Raw genomic sequence first — 17,282 nt, 5'->3', positions numbered from 1 at the left:
CAATGACGCTGCTGTATTAATTATGCACTCCCTTAAAACGCCCGTTTTGACCTTTAAGCACGCCTGCGTTCGAATTCCACTCCCCCGTTTTCAAGCACCTTCCCCTGTTACCACCCACATACGCCTCATTCTGTCACTCAAAATAGCAGGCACTCGCTATATAGCGAACAAACGATTTTCGGCCGCACTGACTGGTTCGCGCATGCGTACTAAAAACCGTACGCATGCGCAGATGTGCGAACATCGCTCAGAACGAGCGTACTGCCGCTAGCGAGCGGCTCTGAATGAGGGCCATTGTTCTTTTTTTTCTGTGTTTGTGAATTGTGTGGGCTGTAGCCGCACTTGCATCCTCAAAGCAGCAGCGACAAGCGTGCGTCTGTCTGTTAAAGGGTGGTGTAACTCTCAAAGTGTGCTACACAAACAATAAAAATATTCTTCTTCTTTTTTCTGTCTTTGTGAATTGTGTGGGCTGTAGCCGCACTTGCATCCTCAAAGCAGCAGCGACAAGCGTGCGTCTGTCTGTTAAAGGATTACATCGGTGACAGCATCCAAGTAGGCATGTCAGACAGTCCGTACCTGTACTGGCAGGAAAAAGAAGCAATTTGGAGGTCCCTATACAAACTGGCTCTATTTTACCTGAGTTGCCCCCCCTCCAGTGTGTACTCCGAAAGAGTGTTTAGTGCAGCCGGGAACCTTGTCAGCGAAAGGCGTAGGAGGTTGCTTCCACAAAATGTGGAGAAGATGATGTTCATAAAATTAATTATCAACTCTTCCAGGGAGACCAGCCTCCAGAACGTACAGAGGGACCTGTGGTTGTGGATTCCAGCGGGGACGAATTAATACTCTGTGAGGATGTACACACTGAAGAGGGTGAGGAATCGGTGGATGAGGAGGATGAGGATGACATCTTGCCTCCGTAGAGACAGTTTGTGCAGGGACAGATTAATTGCCAGCTTGTTTTGTGGGGGCCCAAACGAACCAATCATTTCAGCCACAGTTGTGTGGCAGACCCTGGCGCTGAAATGATTGGTTTGTTAAAGTGTGCATGTCCTGTTTATACAACATAAGGGTGGGTGGGAGGGCCCAAGGACAATTCCATCTTGCACCTCTTTTTTTTCTTTGCATTATGTACAGTTTGGCGCCTAGTTTTTCAAACTGCCATCCTGTCTGCCACTGCAGTTTCACGCCTAGATGGGTCACGTGTTTGTGCCGCCCACTCATGTCGCTTAGCATAGTCATCCAGCTACCTCGGTGCAACCTTTTGGACATAAAAACACTATTGTGAGGTGTGAGGTGTTCAGAATAGACTGGAAATGAGTGGAAATTAAGGTTATTGAGGTTAATAATAGCATAGGAGCAGAAAAACCTACAAATTCTGTGATTTTAGCTGTTTTTATGCTTTTTTTCAAAAAAATACAGATCCAAAACACAAAACCCAGAACCCAAAACACGGAAGGGTGGTTTTGGCAAAACCAATCCAGATCCAAAACACAAAGAAAGATCCAGATCCAAAACCAAAACACGAAAGTGGCCGGTGCACACCCCTAATTTACATTATATATTTTCACACACATTAATATATAAAATATAAGAAAAATACCAACATGCTACCTTGGGTCAATAAATTTTGCCAACATAGTAAAGAAACTATGGCCAATCATCCAAAGTGATGCTGAATTAAAGCTACAGGATACACGTATTATGTCCTGCTATAAAAGAGGACGTAGCATCCGTGATATCCTAGTAAGAACTGACACATCTGGCCCTGATCCCACTGATACACTGGTATATTGGGCTGCATTAGGTGCACTTGCATCACCTGCAAATAACTCATTCCAGGCGATAGCTTTTACCATCCCTTATCGGGACGCAAATATTTAATACGTCACAATCTTACATGTAATTCCTCTATAGGAAAAACAGAAAGGTTGTTTAAAGAACGCATGGCAGCGCAAAGATGTGCCATTAGAGCAGCCATTAATCTAGGGAACAGCGAACAGCTTGTGGTAAGGCATTTTGCCAGAGCAAGACATTCCTTGTCATCTATCAAATATAGAATGATTGACCATGTCCCTCCCTCTATTAGGGGGGGGGGTAATAGGTCCCTTAAACTTATACATAATGAGTCTTGCTGGATTCATCGGTTATGCACCATGGCACCAAGAGGGCTCAATGATCAGTTGGGTCTTGGAGCCTCCTTATAATACCTTTCATGTCCAGAGTAGGAGGCACTATGTAGATGGGGATGTAGCTACATCACCTATAATGCTATGTATAAGTTGCATATCCCTATGTCCCGCATACTTAGCTTTGTGTGTAACTTTTGGCATATGTGTATATATATTTATGACAAATGTTACTGGATAAGCCTTTATTTGAAAGAATCCTATGAATATATATTGTCGTCCGTCTGATGTGTTGGTTATCACACATATTGTTAGTCTTAATGATACAGCCTGCGCAATTGATAGTGCTCATATCGTATATTCCATGTATCAGCGCTGTTCTAGTTTGTTTCTATGGTGATCAGTGCTGGTGTATATTGTTTCTATGGTGATGGTACACTACATCATTGTGCGCCGACGGACGCTCCGGCGAGGCAGCGTGTTCACTTGGCGTTAGCATATAAGGTAAGATATTTATTATAATCATGTATGTCCTGATGAAAATGCCGTAATTATAGGCATTGAAACGTTGATATCTTAAGCCTTGAGTACAGTGTGGATTCCTTTGTCATCGTGGAGTGCCGCATCTATGGGAATTTTATATAAATAAATATATATATATATATATATATATACATATATAGAGATAGATATATATAGATATAAATCCACAATGTAACAGGCGGCACTCGGACTCTTCAAAAGTAGTGAAATCAGCCTCAGGATACACAGGGATTCATTCCTCGAAATGTTGAATAAAAAGCACAGTTGATTTCACTACTTTTGAAGACTCTGAGTGCCGCCTGTTACAATGTGGATTTATGTTGGGGGTGCTGTCCTCCTAAAGTAGGCAATGGAGCAAGTTACCCCGCCGAGGGTTCAGAGTGCCGGGTTATGGAGTAGTGTATATATATATATATATATATATAAATTATATATATATATATATAATAATTTTTTACAGTATATGGACTCCTCCGCAGGGGTATGTACCCAGGATCTGGGGTACCACAATTATTCTCAAACCAATGACATGAATCCTCCCTGGAACACTTGGGGGGGGCGCCACAGCACGCCCGTGCTCCGTGTGCCCTGGCTACACGGTACACCTCTGCCTACAGTACACAGTATCCGAACTGCCAGTTTGTTTACTTTTTGTAATTGTGCACAAAAATGCCTTATTGTATTGCTGGTGCTGGACTGCCAGACATTTCGCAGCACTGGATTAAGCAGATGTCTGATTTTTGGAAAAGACTGTACCAGGAGCTGAACCTCCTCAAAGTAATCAGACTGTAGAAATTTGTATTTATGTCTTATGCATGCACAACCTATCTCCATAGATTTTGCAAAACTAGTCCCCATACACTTCTAAATGGAACAACTGTGTTAAACTGTCAGATGCTGGTTTTGAGACCTGCAACTCCTGTACCAGGCCTGAAACAACAGAATTGTGCACCACCTCAAGAGATTGAGGGCCTGATACAACAAGGTTCGCTATTGCGATCTCGGTAGCAATCACGTATGCAGTTCTGCTGTGAAAGCATGCTAACAATTACAATCGCAAAGCACTCTCACTGACAACATGTAGATGCCCACTTCCCCTCTCGAACATGATCCGTAATACCTTACAATCCAGCCAAAACATTGGTAACATGAGAGCCATTCGCACATGTAAGGCAGGTCTGACGCTACCACTAAATTGCTAACTTTCCAGCACGCAGTGAGAGCTCAGACTGCGTATGCCATCGCAGGGGCTAATTTATGCACGCCCCTGCAATGGAGTTCAAACGCACTGCATGCCTGCGTTTCTCCGATAACCCCTCCGTCACCACTCCCAAACAGCACTTCCTGTCAATCACTCTGCGATGGGTCTGCGTAGTCACTGCGATCGCAGACCCGATCGCAGTGGTGCCTTCGCGCACTGTGATATATACTCATGTGCAGTGAGAAACAATCAGCCGTCTGCGTATGCTTTAGCAGTTGCGATCCTTGCTGCACCATGCCCTGAGTATACTTTATTTTTAATATTGAGGTATGTTACCTGGGTCAGAATAAGCATTTTTAAGCTACCCGATTAACGTTTAGAGTAGGTAATTCCAATTTTACTTATTTATTATACATAATAATCCAAATACTTAATTTAATAATCTGATTATTTATTTAGGTAATATTATTAGTAGATAATAGGTAATTATTAATATATATTGATTTAGAATGGTTAGAGAATAGACAACAATCAGGCCTTTAAGAAGAAATCTGCTAGGGATTAGTTTAGAAGTCAATGTAAAGTAACGAATAAGTGAATGTTTAGATCAGGGATGGGGAACCTTTTTTCTGCCGAGGGCCATTTTGATATATATAACATTATTCGCGGACCTGATGCAGACTACGCCCCCTCTCCGCATGATGGTACAAGGGGCAGAGCCACAATTACTGGTGATTACAGCAATGCCCTGGGCGGGGAGCTGTAGGGGCAGCTTTGTGACTGAAGCATTCTAAGGACGCTACAGGCAGCGCTGCTGCATAGATTCTGGGTGCAGGGTGCCATTCTAGGCAAAGCTCCGAGGGCCAGACCAAATGGCTCCGAGGGCCTTATACGGCCTCTGGGCCTGAGATTCCCCATCCCTGGTTTAGATGTTTAATAACAAACTGTTATTATTTTTCATTGCATAAAAAAAGGAATTGTATTGCAGTACTATAGTTATTTTCAGTTCCTGTTTCTGCTCTACAGGCTAATAATAATAGCATTGTAGCCCATATGTTCCCTTTGTCAATGATCTCTAATGTCATTGAGTTTGCCCATTGTTTGTGAGGTCCTCGCCTCTCTGCCATGTGCTGTGTCTCTACAAAATCAATGTATCAAGCAAAACGTTGAAAAATAAAGGTTTGCCTCCCCAGCATTGGAACTGGAAGGTTCACACCCTGAGATAATCCACATAATATCCCCCTTTAAACCTGTGTGCCTCAACACTACTTCAGAGTACCACAGACATATCAGGAAAGCTAACACAAACAAGTCTGCTTAGGCAAGTGAGTCTGCTGATAAATTCAGTTTATCCTTCCTCTTAACCTACTGTTGTAAATGCTTAGTTCAAGAAGAAGACTGTGCATGAGTATGAAAGATAGAAGTCATGTTCAAGGATTAAAAATATAAAGTAGTTGTCCCTGATCCCTGCATATGCATCAAATCTAGCCAAGGGAAAGCCCTACGAAAGACTTTCAGTCCACAGATCCTAGCTTGCTACAGTACTTCTTCAACACTCTGGACCTCACAAAAGTGGTTAATTGCTGCAGTTGCAATATTAATACAAAATGGACAATTCATGCACAATAAACTAAGATAAACAGCCTACCATCTTGTAAGGAAAGCAATCACCTTACTTTTGGACTGTAGAAAAAAATGTTCTGCACGGTATGCCTCTCAACTTATGCCCTGGATGCCTCTTCACTAGGACAGGTTGCTGTGACCTCTGCATGGAAGTTGTCTGTTTGTGCCTGAACCACAGGAACATTGACCAAGATGGAACCAGTGAGGATTCAACAGTAAAGACCCAGTTATTTAAGTCAAAGTCTATTCTGTTTTCTTATAAGCATACCTTAAAGGGGGATTGCCGGTGACACAATGCTTTCTACTCTTAAAGTCGCTCTGGATTGAAGGAAATTCACCGTTTCTCCTTATGCACTGACAGTGTTGTTGCCCATATTGTAGAATACTACAGCATATTTGTCTTGTATTTATTTTATGGTTGGAACTTGGAACATATCTCTGGGAACATCATCTGGGACTACAGCGCCCAATTACCCTGCAGAACATTATTTCTGCAGTTGCAACATTGCAAGATTCTAAATATTTTTGAGTAAAGTTATTTTACATGTGCTGGATTCTACTCCAGAATTATTTGCTCCAGTTGACCAACCAGCACAGAAAGACAAAGTAATAAAATATATGAGAAAATTGCTTATAAAAGGGGTAAAATATGACATCACAGGCTGTTTTGAAGGCATAGAAGAAGAAACCCAAAAGATGCATGGGAAAATGATAGATTATAGAAGGCATCTAGTGAACAGCGGGCCTGATTCTGTAAGGATCGTAATTGCAAAGCTGCACGCAGGCTATAGATATATGATGTATGCACTCCGGCAGCTTTGCAATTGCGATCCTTTGCAGATATGGTAATGAACGGGAGGCATCATGCCCCCTGTGCATTACTTAATGTTCAACGCAGCATCGGTTAATCTGCGTACCATCGGCTGGCTGCAGTGACCCATAGGGTCCCGCAGCCAGCCACCGCAGTTTAGAGGGATAGGCCAGGAAATCTCCGTCACCCGACGGAGATCCTGGCCTCTTCCTCCCCCAACGGCGTCGACACGCCTCTGTTTCAGGTAATGGAGGCTGTCGCCGTCCCCTCCCCGCTCCCAAATTGCAGAACGGGTCTGGCGCCTGCGCAGATTTTCAAACATCGGGAATCTGCGTTCAGCAGTGCACTAGCTGAATCAGGCCCAGAGTTTGAAGCAGTCAGTTTGAAGGAGTCAGATTGGATGACCCAATACAGAATCTTGGACCATGAACAGAAGATTTCCTTAATGAAATATGTAATTACTAATGCTTTGTAATCACCCACTTAAAAGTTGTCCATTCAGTCCAGCATAATGTCTATTTTTCAATGACAAACTAATCACATTTCTCCCCTTTGACCAGCAGATAAACGTGAATATGCTGCAGTACCTACCAGTGTACAACAACAAGGACAAGTGGAGAAGAAACATTAATGTGCTCCTGAGGTGTAGCCGTTCACTTTTGCTTTTGCAGTTCACATTTTTTTTCAAGCCTAAGGAACAAGTGTGTGTCTAATCCAAAGTAGGTGAGACACTTGACATATTTCCTTTTCCATTATTTTTTATTTTAAAAAAAACAAAACATCTCTGTGTAGCTTACAAATGACCAGTCTGAAGTGGACAAGAAAGTTCATTTCCATACACACTGCCCTGAGACAAAGGGAACCAACCCTGAATCCAATAGTAGAGTTGAGACAACTGTTCTTGCTCAACAGAATAGGTTCCTGAAAGTTAATGCTAAGTAGCTTTTCTGGAGGAAGGGTTTATTGAAAGTGGATCTCCAGATAGATATCTCTTCATACTACAGCAATAAGTGTATATTTACTGCTTTTTACGTTTTTTTAGCCATTCTTGTTGGTATTTTGAACATCCCTTTATTTAATCTAGTTACAGAGGCTCAAGGTTTTAGAGCAGGCCTGGCCAACCTGAGGCTCTCCAGCTGCTGTGAAACTACAAGTCCCAGCATGCCCTGCAACAGTTTTAGCATTCCCTAATAGCAAAACTGTAGCAGGGCATGCTGGGACTTGTAGTTCCACAACAGCTGGAGAGCCACAGGTTGGCCAGGCCTGGTCTAGAGGATAGGACTGGCCATACAAGCCTGCACCTCCCTTCAATGGGAAGGAATGTAGCAGCGTGAATTTTGTTGCACAGCATCATGCTAAGCTTTGCGTAGCAGAAGGATCCTGCTCCACTGGCATCTTACTAGCTTCCACATTTTACTTGCAACTCTTTGGACAGTTACCTGCACTCTCAGTCACTCACAGTTGTTCTAGCTGCTTTTGTAAGCTGGGTGAAGTAGTTTATAAAGCGCTGCAAAGAGTTCTCTTACTTAGAACTTGTACCACCAACCTGAAACCAACAGTGCACACAATCTCTGCGTCACAGAGCTGTGCATTCATGTTAACCATCCTTCTTTATTATGCTGAATAGCAGTTGTATTTTAGGCTTTTACTGTTTACGGTGTAGCTGCTCACAATGAGGAAATACTCTTTTGTTTCGTTTCATGAAATCTTTAGACTCCTCAGAGCCTAAGCCATGGAAGAAGTACCTGATCTTGCATTTCAAATAAAAACTTGCTGAACTCTATCGTAAATTCTTCAGTCTGGGAAAGACTCATTTATGAATCTCCAAAAATATGGGCCCACAGCACCAATACTATTTTATGATGTAATGCATCTATTTGCACATGAGTGCGCTTCATGGGGTGGACATTGCGCATTTCACGGGTTACTTATAGTAAGTTGCAGATCCTTTCTACACCCAACCACTAACAGAAAATGACTGGGTTTATACATCCTCATAGGTGATGGTATAGGGCATCTGACTATGTTTATTGAGGGGGGGGGCCTTTAGTTGGAAATGTGTGTGTACAGGCTTGTGGATTTAGTAAAGTTCTTGTACACACCAGCGAATGCTGCAAAACTATGAACAACCCAGTTGCTTAACCAATATTGTGGTTTATTGATATTGCACAGCGTATAGCTGTACTCACTGTTATACACACTCTGGTCAGGATGCAGCAGAGCTTGTGCGGAACGAAATGTCATACAGCACACTAGCCAGTGAGTGTATGCTGGATTCAGGTAGAGATGCAGGAGCACTGAACAGCGTCTAGAACAACGCTTTTACACAGTGACATGGCGACGCGCATGCTCACTGCTTAGGTCGGCAGACATCATGGTACAGGGAATGAAGTTTCCCTAGAGGAGTAGCAGTATGGAGTCTGTGCAGTAGCGCACTCCACTTACAACATCTTTTACGTAACCAGTCACATTTTATGTAGGAAAGTACATCTAATGGGATAATTCTATCTACAGAACAGAGTCAATAGAAATACAGATGTCATAATGACTTTAACAAAAATCAATAGGATCATTCTGGACTTGTGTATGCGGCCATCTTGTAGGTGAATGAACAGTCCTTGGTGACACCAGAAAAAGTCAGGATCATTGTCCCAAACCCCTAATAGCTAGGGATTGCTTAATTTGGCCGGACAAGTGGAAAACGATTGCAGCTTCAGTGGACAGCTTTACTCACAAGACTTATTTAACATATGAATGAGGCTCAAGCAAGTAGTATTCTGAGGAACTTTAAAATGTTCAACTTAATGAAGGGTTAGTTCTAAAGTTATATTTGGTTGGACATAGAAATTACATCTTTACTTTTTATGGCATGTGGATTCCCTTCTCAGCCTGGAATCCTGCACATGGTTGAGCCGAGTGTTTGCATTAGGACGCTTCCCACGGGACGCTCACCTATGGGTGCATGAGGCAGCAAATGGGTACATTCGAGCATCCACATATTTGGGTGTTAGTAAATTATATTTATTGTCTTTTATTACAGTGATCAAAGTGTCCATAGCTATGATGTGTTTGCTGAAAGAGAAAAACATTTTACGACTATGTAAACCGTAGACAAGTTAAAAGAAAAAAAAAAGATGAAAAGTTAAAGTTATATTTGAGACTTATTGCTGCTAGATGCTTACTGTACTAAATTTCCCCAGAAATGTGTCAGCATCTAGTGAGTGGCTGGTAATTCTTTTGTAAGTAATAAAACCAAAGTCAGAGCATTAACATTTCACTACAGCACGAAAAATATAGTTTTATTATAGTTCCAAGTTACACATTACATACACTGAGCACTGAATGAAAGCAGTACAACCTCATCTGCCAGCAAATTTCATTGCATTCTGAAATGTTTTTTATGATTAGCCAATACAGAGGGACCTTCCTAAATATATTTACTTAGCCGGATCATGGGTGAGTTGGTGAAAGGATCTGTAATTTCAACATTGTTGACACAAAGGTAAGCCAAATACTTTGATTGTCAGGAACTAGCAATCAGGTGATTACAGTACTGCACAGAAACATAACTCACTTTCGCACCACCACTTGTGCACGAGGGTGTGACAAGAGCTTCCGATATGCTGTCCTGTTCCCTTCCCCTAAAAGGACCTTTCCAATGTTGCACACACCATGGCAGGTGCATGTGGAACCATACAGAGCAGGATGGGTACGGGATCCCGGCGGTCAGAATCCCGACACCGGCATCTTGACCGGGTAACAATCCCAACAGCTCTCGGTAAGTAACCCTATCCTAACCCTCCCTCCCTGGTGCCTAAAACTAATCTCCCCCTAGTGCCTAAACCTAACCTCCCCCCTAGTGCCGAAACCTAACCTCCCCCTCCCCACACCCTAAACCTAACCCCCACACTTAGTGCCTAACCCTCCCCCTAACCCCGCATCTTACTTTCGGGATCCCGGCAGACGGTATGCCGGCGCCGGTATTCTGATAAGTGTCGGGATTCGGGCGTCACCATTCTGAACACCGGAATCTCCGCTGTTTGGATTCTAAACGTATGCCTACAGAGCAGCAGGGGATAGGTCATTCTTGTGGCCCAGTAATGCCCTACTTAAATCAGGACATTTGGGAGGTATGCAAGTCCCCAGGTAGAGTACACAGTAAAAGAGGAGGCCACCAGTAAATATTTTCTACGAAATGGAAATCCTAAGGTGCAGGCTCAGTTAGCCGTGGGTTCCATGCCTTGTGGTCTCAGGTTAACGTTATGCACATTTATTTTCATAAAACACGCTCCCAATATCAGCGCAATTCAATTACAGATGTTGCACCAGGTTCGCACCCCGGCAGCCGTTAGCGGACTGACCGCAGCAGTAGATTCTGGGAACTAGTCTGTGTCCAGAGTCTACTGCGCATGACCAGGTCACTGGGAAAAGGGCACGGCTGCCATTGTCACGGCGACTTCCCCACTGTGCAACCGCGAAACGCCGGGCAAATGGCATACATGTCCTACACATCATTCCATCACATCATTCCACTCATTTTTCTGCTGATTAGAGAAAATTCCATGTAAAATGATATCTTCTTATTTAATAAACTCTAAATACATTGTAATTCGTTGTGAGGGTTATCCCAGGGGTACTGCACTGTGTTCTGTCATTTTAAATTAAAATAAGGATTTTCTCCTACTTTTCACCTAGTCTGAAGATGAGAACTAAAATATTAAACTTAACTCCCTTTGAGATTCACATTAACTTAGCCAAGATTTCTAAATGAATAGCAAAAAGTCATGGCCACGGGTTTTTATCCTGCATTGAGAAATGTTTGGTCCAACTCACGGCTAATTGAACTTACCCAGAAGGGTCATTTACCAACTGCAACCATGCGAACCAGCAGCACATTTACCATATTATGATTTCATGCACCCATTATTATGGGAAGCACATGGATTTGTGCATCATGATGGCAGAATCTGTGCAGGAGGAGTGCAATAATTTTTCCTCTTTTGATGGGAGGAGCTGGGAACATTTGAGTGTCCCTAGCTAAGTGCATTTCAAGTTGCACCCACAGTGAGATTTAGTTTTGCAGCGTGAGAAATTTTAATAAGATACAAGTTATGGAAACAGGAACATTTACAATGACACTGCCTGGCCCTGCCAGATTCTTATCAGTACTCAGGAGTTGCCTGTGACCTATAATCTGATTCATCCTATACTTATGATGGAATCACTACTATAATGTAATTCGGCTGCACTCTTATGTGTTTACATGCATTTACCATTGTAACAAAAAAATATCAAACCATATAAATACACACACAGGCCAACATTTAAACGTTAAATTTGGCAAAAACTAAGCCCTGCTCCTGATCCACCCAGAACCAAGCAACATATATTTACCAGTATGCCCCACCTATTTTGAGGTCCATGAATCAGTCAGTCTAGCCAATCGCGAGCCCATAGTAAGTATAAAGATAATCCTTAAATTGCTGTGTAGAGATTGTGTAGAGATTGCAATGACTAGAAGAAGTTTTATGCTGCTCATCCGCTAGACGATTAAGTTGAGTGGTTGAACGATAACGATCGTTCAATCGTTTGCAAATCGTTTGCTAATCGTTTGCAAAAATGTCTAAAACAACCAGCGATGCGCATGCCCGCTGCTCGTTTAGACATATATCATCGTGCAAACATGCTGGTCAACGTGACGATAAAGTCAGGTTCAGCATGTTGCCATATCATTGATGAGCCTGCACTGAACAACTGCTCGTTCAGTGTAGGCTTATCACAGACATAGAAACGACTGCACGTTTACAATGTCGTAATCGTGCTGTCGTTTCTATGGTCTGCTAGTGGATGGGCAGCATTAAGGTGTTTTCAAATGGGAAACCTTGGCTGAATGGGGAAGTCCGTTCTTTACTTAGGGCATGAGACAGGACCTTTAGGTCTGGCAACAAGGATGGGTATTGAGTTGCTAGGGCAGATCTAAGTAGGGGAATTAGGTGGGCCAAACAAGCCTACGCGGCGAAAATGGAGAACGTTGACCTGAATAGTGACTTAAGGAGCATGTGGCAATGCTTGCAGAGGCTCACTGACTATAAAGCTAAATCAGTTGATGTTGGGAGTGTAGATAATTCCCTTGCAAAGGACCTAAATGGGTTCTATTCCAGATTTAATTGCACAAATAAGCCAACTGTTCCTATACTGGACCAGAGAGCAGGGGAGGTTCCCTTGGTGCTGCACAAATTAGCTTTACGTCAGTGTTTGCGTTCTGTGGACCCTAGGAAGGCTGCGGGTACGGATGGTATCAAGGGTAAAGTTTTGAGGGAGTGCAGTGATCAGTTAGCTGGGGTTTTCACGTTAATTTTTAACCTATCCCTGGCCTCCTGCATGGTCCCTGTGTGCTTTAAGTTAACTATTATAGTTCCTATTCCCAAGAATGGATCCCCAAAATTCTTAAATGATTATCGCCCTATAGCTTTGACATCACTTGTGATGAAATGTTTAGAGAGATTAGCATTGAACCATGTGAAGTCACACTTTGTAGTGCGCTTTGATCCCTTGCAGTTTGCCTTTAGGGCAAACCGCTTGACCAAGGATGCTGTCTTAACTGTTTTGCACCAGGTGCAGTCTCACTTAGAAGTTACGGATACCTACGGAAGAATTTTATTTGTAGATTTTAGCTCAGCATTTAATACTATTGTACCTAGTGCTCTGATTGCTAAGCTCTTTGGGTTAGGTTCAAATGGTGTTACGTGCAGATGGCTGTTATACTTTTTATCTGGTAGACTTCAGGTGGTCAAGCAGGGGAAATTTAGTTCCAAGCAGATGGTGCTTAATGTTGGAGTTCCGCAGGGGTGTGTCCTGAGCCCAGCTCTGTATTCATTGTTCATCCATGACTGCGAGTCTAAATCACTGTCTGTTAAGATCGTTAAATTCGCAGATGATATCACCATCGTTGGTCTGATAACTAACAGGGATGAACTTGCTTATAGAGCTGAGGTTGCTAGAATGTTTGAGTGGAGCGATGAAAACTGCCTACTCTTAAACACGATAAAAACAAAGGAAATGATTGATGATTTCAGAAAGCGTAGTGTTCCTATAAAGGCCCCTGTTTGTTTGGATGGCCTGACTATCAGCATAGTGTCATCTTTGAAATTGTTTTTTTTTTTCATTTCAGATACTCTGACATGGTCCTTGAACTCAGCCTTTTTGACTAAGAAGGCACGTCAATGCCTTTTTTTCCTGCGTCGTTTAAGATCAGTATGTGTGAGTAGAGGGACCCTTTTACATTTTTAACGTAGTATTGTGGAAAGTATCCTGAGTCACAGGATTGTTGTTAGGTACGGGAACTGTACTGAGTCTGAACATAGGGCGCTGGATCAAGTGGTTGGGACGACTAGTAGAATTATTGGAGTTGTACTGCCATGCACCCAGGAGATCTATGAAAAGAATCTCCTGAAGAAATCTAGATCCATTTTAGCAGATCCCAGCCATCGAAACCATGCGCTCTTTGAGAAATTGTCATCAAATAGGCGTTGTAGAGCTGTGCGTTCTTGTACAAAACAGTTGTACAATAGTTTTTTTCCTACAACAGTGCGTATGTTAAATGGTTGTAATAATCCTGATTTCTTGTTATTATGATTTTTTTCCCTTATTTTAATAGTAGTGTAATTGCTGCCTGTCTTATTATGCAGTATGGTGCTGCTTGGTTTTTTTCGTTAATGACATAAAGTAAAGTATTACTAAGTATTATTATTGATACCCCCAACTGGAGATTATGTAATACACGGGTGTAGCCTGAAAAAGTAGTATTTTATTGCAGGCTGTGGTCTTTAAGTCATAGAAGGCAGATGTTTTTACTGTTTTCACCAAACAGACCTACTTATGGGGCAAACATGTGCATTGCATACTTGCCGACAATCAGCTCCCTCCTTCTGGGAGGGAGCTGATTGCCGGCTAACAGCGGGGGGGCATGTCCGGACAGCTGTGACACAATGGGGGTGGAGCCGGGGGTGGGGCCGCATGATTGTGTCATCATGGCCCCGCCCCCTCTTCATCGCGTCACTGAATCACGTCACTGGCCCCCCTGCTGCGGGGATTGCTAGTTTACTCTGGGGGGAGGTCGGGAGGGTTGGGGAATATCGGGAGGCTTGCCTGCCTTTCCAGGGGGCGGGGAGCGGCACCCGATATTCGGGAGGCTCCCAGCCAAATCGGGAGGGTAGTCAAGCCTGGTGCATTGACAGAAAAATAAATCCATTATGGGCCACAGTTGTGCTTCCTCATTAAATTACCTTTACTACATTAATGACCTCAGATAGTAAGAATGCTGTAACAAGAGACTACTAAGTAAATGTTTCAGGAAAAAAAAGGGATGCAAAGACAATCTTGCTGACCTGGACTGACAGCTGCTTCTCAGCATTCTGTAAAATCCTGTAGGTGTAGACACAGCTTTGATATCTGCAAACACAAATAAAGTCATGCGATAAAGCCAGTTAATATAGTTGAAAACATGTATAGGATGCACTCAAAGATTGTTGAATACTTTCTGTTTGAAGGAAGCCCTTAAGAATATCTGAACACCAGTCGCAACAATTAAACAAGGATATATTTGTCTGTCTGTGAGTTCCACTTATTTTCAAACAGCAAATTATTTGACTGATGTAAAATATTTAATTTCCGTCATGTTTCGTCTGTGATCACCCATTTGCAAATCTGCAGAATTGTGACTACAAATTTTAACATCAGATCGTTATTGCTTAGTGCAATCTAGTTCTGTTTTAGAATACCACCCTTCAACTTACTTGTGGCCTGAATGTTGTGAAACACAATACATTGCATTTACACAGTGTAGGGGTTAGAGAGACCTAAAGAGCTTTAATTCATTATCTATAGAAGAGCTCTGTCTTGGCAGCTTTTATTAATCTATCATATGCTACTTCTGTGCTATTGCCGGTAGTGGCACACACATGCCTATACATTTACAATATATAAAAAAATTAACATTTCTGTTTGAAGGAAAAAACTGTACACGTTCAAAAATTGAGGTGTATGAATATACCTTAAAGTGTCAGCTTGCAACCTTGCAAACATTTGTGTTATTATAATAGCAATAAACTACCCACTACTGTTACATAAGGCTATTGGGAGCCACCAAGTAGATGCTTGACCATACAAAATACCTTTGTAGAGGTCACGGAACTCTGAGATGTATTATATTATCCTAGTAGGTAGTACACTATGTATAATAATACCCATGTTTCTTTTTGTAACAAAGCAAGTTGCTTGTATGAAGTGATCCTCATGTCCAGGTGTGCTTTACCTGCAGGTATACCTTAAATCATTGGACACATGCAGAATGACAAAATTGCATCACTACACTCCAAATCTAACTTATATTTTATAGTAGTGATGTCACCGGTTTCCAAATATAAATGATATTTTACAGGAGTAACATTACTTCTCTCTACAAAGATATATTTTGCAGGATATTTTAGATTTATTTATAAATATTCATAATACTTGCACATTATGTGTAAGTGTCTAACTGGGAGAACTGATAATAAGTCACTTACAGCACACATAGGGCATATGCCCGGCAAACAGATTCGCTGTCCCGTACTAGGTAACTTCCATCCTTGCCAGCCTGTGACAGCAGATCCTCAGCTTTAGAACGAGTGATGTTGCCATGGTACCAGCAGTAAGACATCTCAGGAGGTGTCAGCGCAGTGTCTCCACAGGAGCTCTGTCCTCCCTGCAGCTTCAGCAGAACCCTTTAGTGCTGCACTTGTATGTTCTCCCTAAGTTCACTTGTTCAGAGTGTTACATTCTGTTTCCTGTTTTAACAGCAGAGATGCAAAGGAAACAGAAACATGGGGACTTCCTTATTGTAACCACAGGGAGGGGGTGGAAGAAACGCATGACAAATATAAATATATATTGCATTATTTTTACTAGCAGCAATTATATTACTTTTCAGTTAACTGCAGCACATATTGAACAATTGCAGGTGCAACTTTTTTGTTGTTGTTATCACTGATTTTGTTGTGCAGTCTTTCACTCCTGAAACGATCTACTTTGGAATGTCCGAATGTGTAATAAAATAATAATGTCATGCAGAATTAATGTGGATTTAATGTGGAATTAAAAGTTGTAAAACCCATGTGTAAGTACTGCCCCCTCTAGGCCTTATACAATGGCAAGCCATGCAGGTGGCTTGCCGTTGTACCGTTCTGTTATAGGAATCTAGGGCGTGTTATGTATGTTATTATACACACACTATTGTTCCACAATGATCTTGTCATCTATTTATCATTTTTACTCACTTTACCTTATCAAACCTCACCTATTACTATCCTTTGATCACCTTAAACAACATAAAACCTTCATAGAATATTTTCATCGTACACACAGATTCTTGTTAAATAATCCGCACACAACAGGTTTGAAGATATATAATTGAAAATATTTTACTTGCGACGTCAATATTTTCAATTACACAGATACAAATATTTCTAATCCTACACATATAAACATTAAGGGACCTATTCATGATGTTAATTATCGGGGTCCGAAAGGACCCCGATAATTAACATTCTGACTCGCTGCGGCTACCGAAGCAATTTATCATTGCTCTGGCGTGGTGACAGCTGATGTGATATTAGCTGTCCCGCGAGCCACTTCACTGCTCTTTTTCGGAGGAGTGAATCTTTTCACTGCTCCTGTCCGAGCAGTGACGGGACTGCGCATGCGTCACCTACAGGTCACGCATGCACACAAGAGTCCCGACGTCCGGCGGAAGGAGCCAGACAGGGGCGAAGGGATCTGAAAGGGATCATTGCAACTCAGACCTCCTTGCCATAGGGAAGGAGCGGGTTGCGATGCCGAGGCAGGAGCATTCGCCATCTGAAGATGAAGATGAAGATGGCGAATGCTCCCACAGGCAAGCTCCGAAAATGTAATATTTTCGGAGCTTGATGAATTCTGT

The 17,282-nt window shown here is 42.3% G+C and overlaps 1 protein-coding gene across 1 annotated transcript in view; it reads right to left on the bottom strand.

Moving 5' to 3' along the window:
• INPP5D (inositol polyphosphate-5-phosphatase D) overlaps nucleotides 1-16,004 on the bottom strand; it is a 223,353-nt gene extending 207,349 nt beyond the window's left edge. The window contains exons 1-2 of the mRNA XM_088461232.1: nucleotides 15,871-16,004; nucleotides 14,692-14,755 (exon numbers count right to left, since the gene is read on the bottom strand). Of these exons, the coding sequence (XP_088317358.1) occupies nucleotides 14,692-14,755; nucleotides 15,871-16,004 (198 nt within the window). The remainder of the gene's footprint in view (nucleotides 1-14,691; nucleotides 14,756-15,870) is intronic.
• Between the last annotated feature and the right edge of the window lie 1,278 nt (nucleotides 16,005-17,282).

The sequence above is a fragment of the Taudactylus pleione genome, unplaced genomic scaffold (genome assembly GCF_031769625.1).
Source record: "Taudactylus pleione unplaced genomic scaffold, aTauple2 ptg001029l, whole genome shotgun sequence".
Classification (NCBI taxonomy): Eukaryota; Metazoa; Chordata; class Amphibia; order Anura; family Myobatrachidae; genus Taudactylus; species Taudactylus pleione.
Note: the sequence above shows the minus strand (reverse complement) of the source record. Positions and strands in the feature narration are given on the sequence as shown.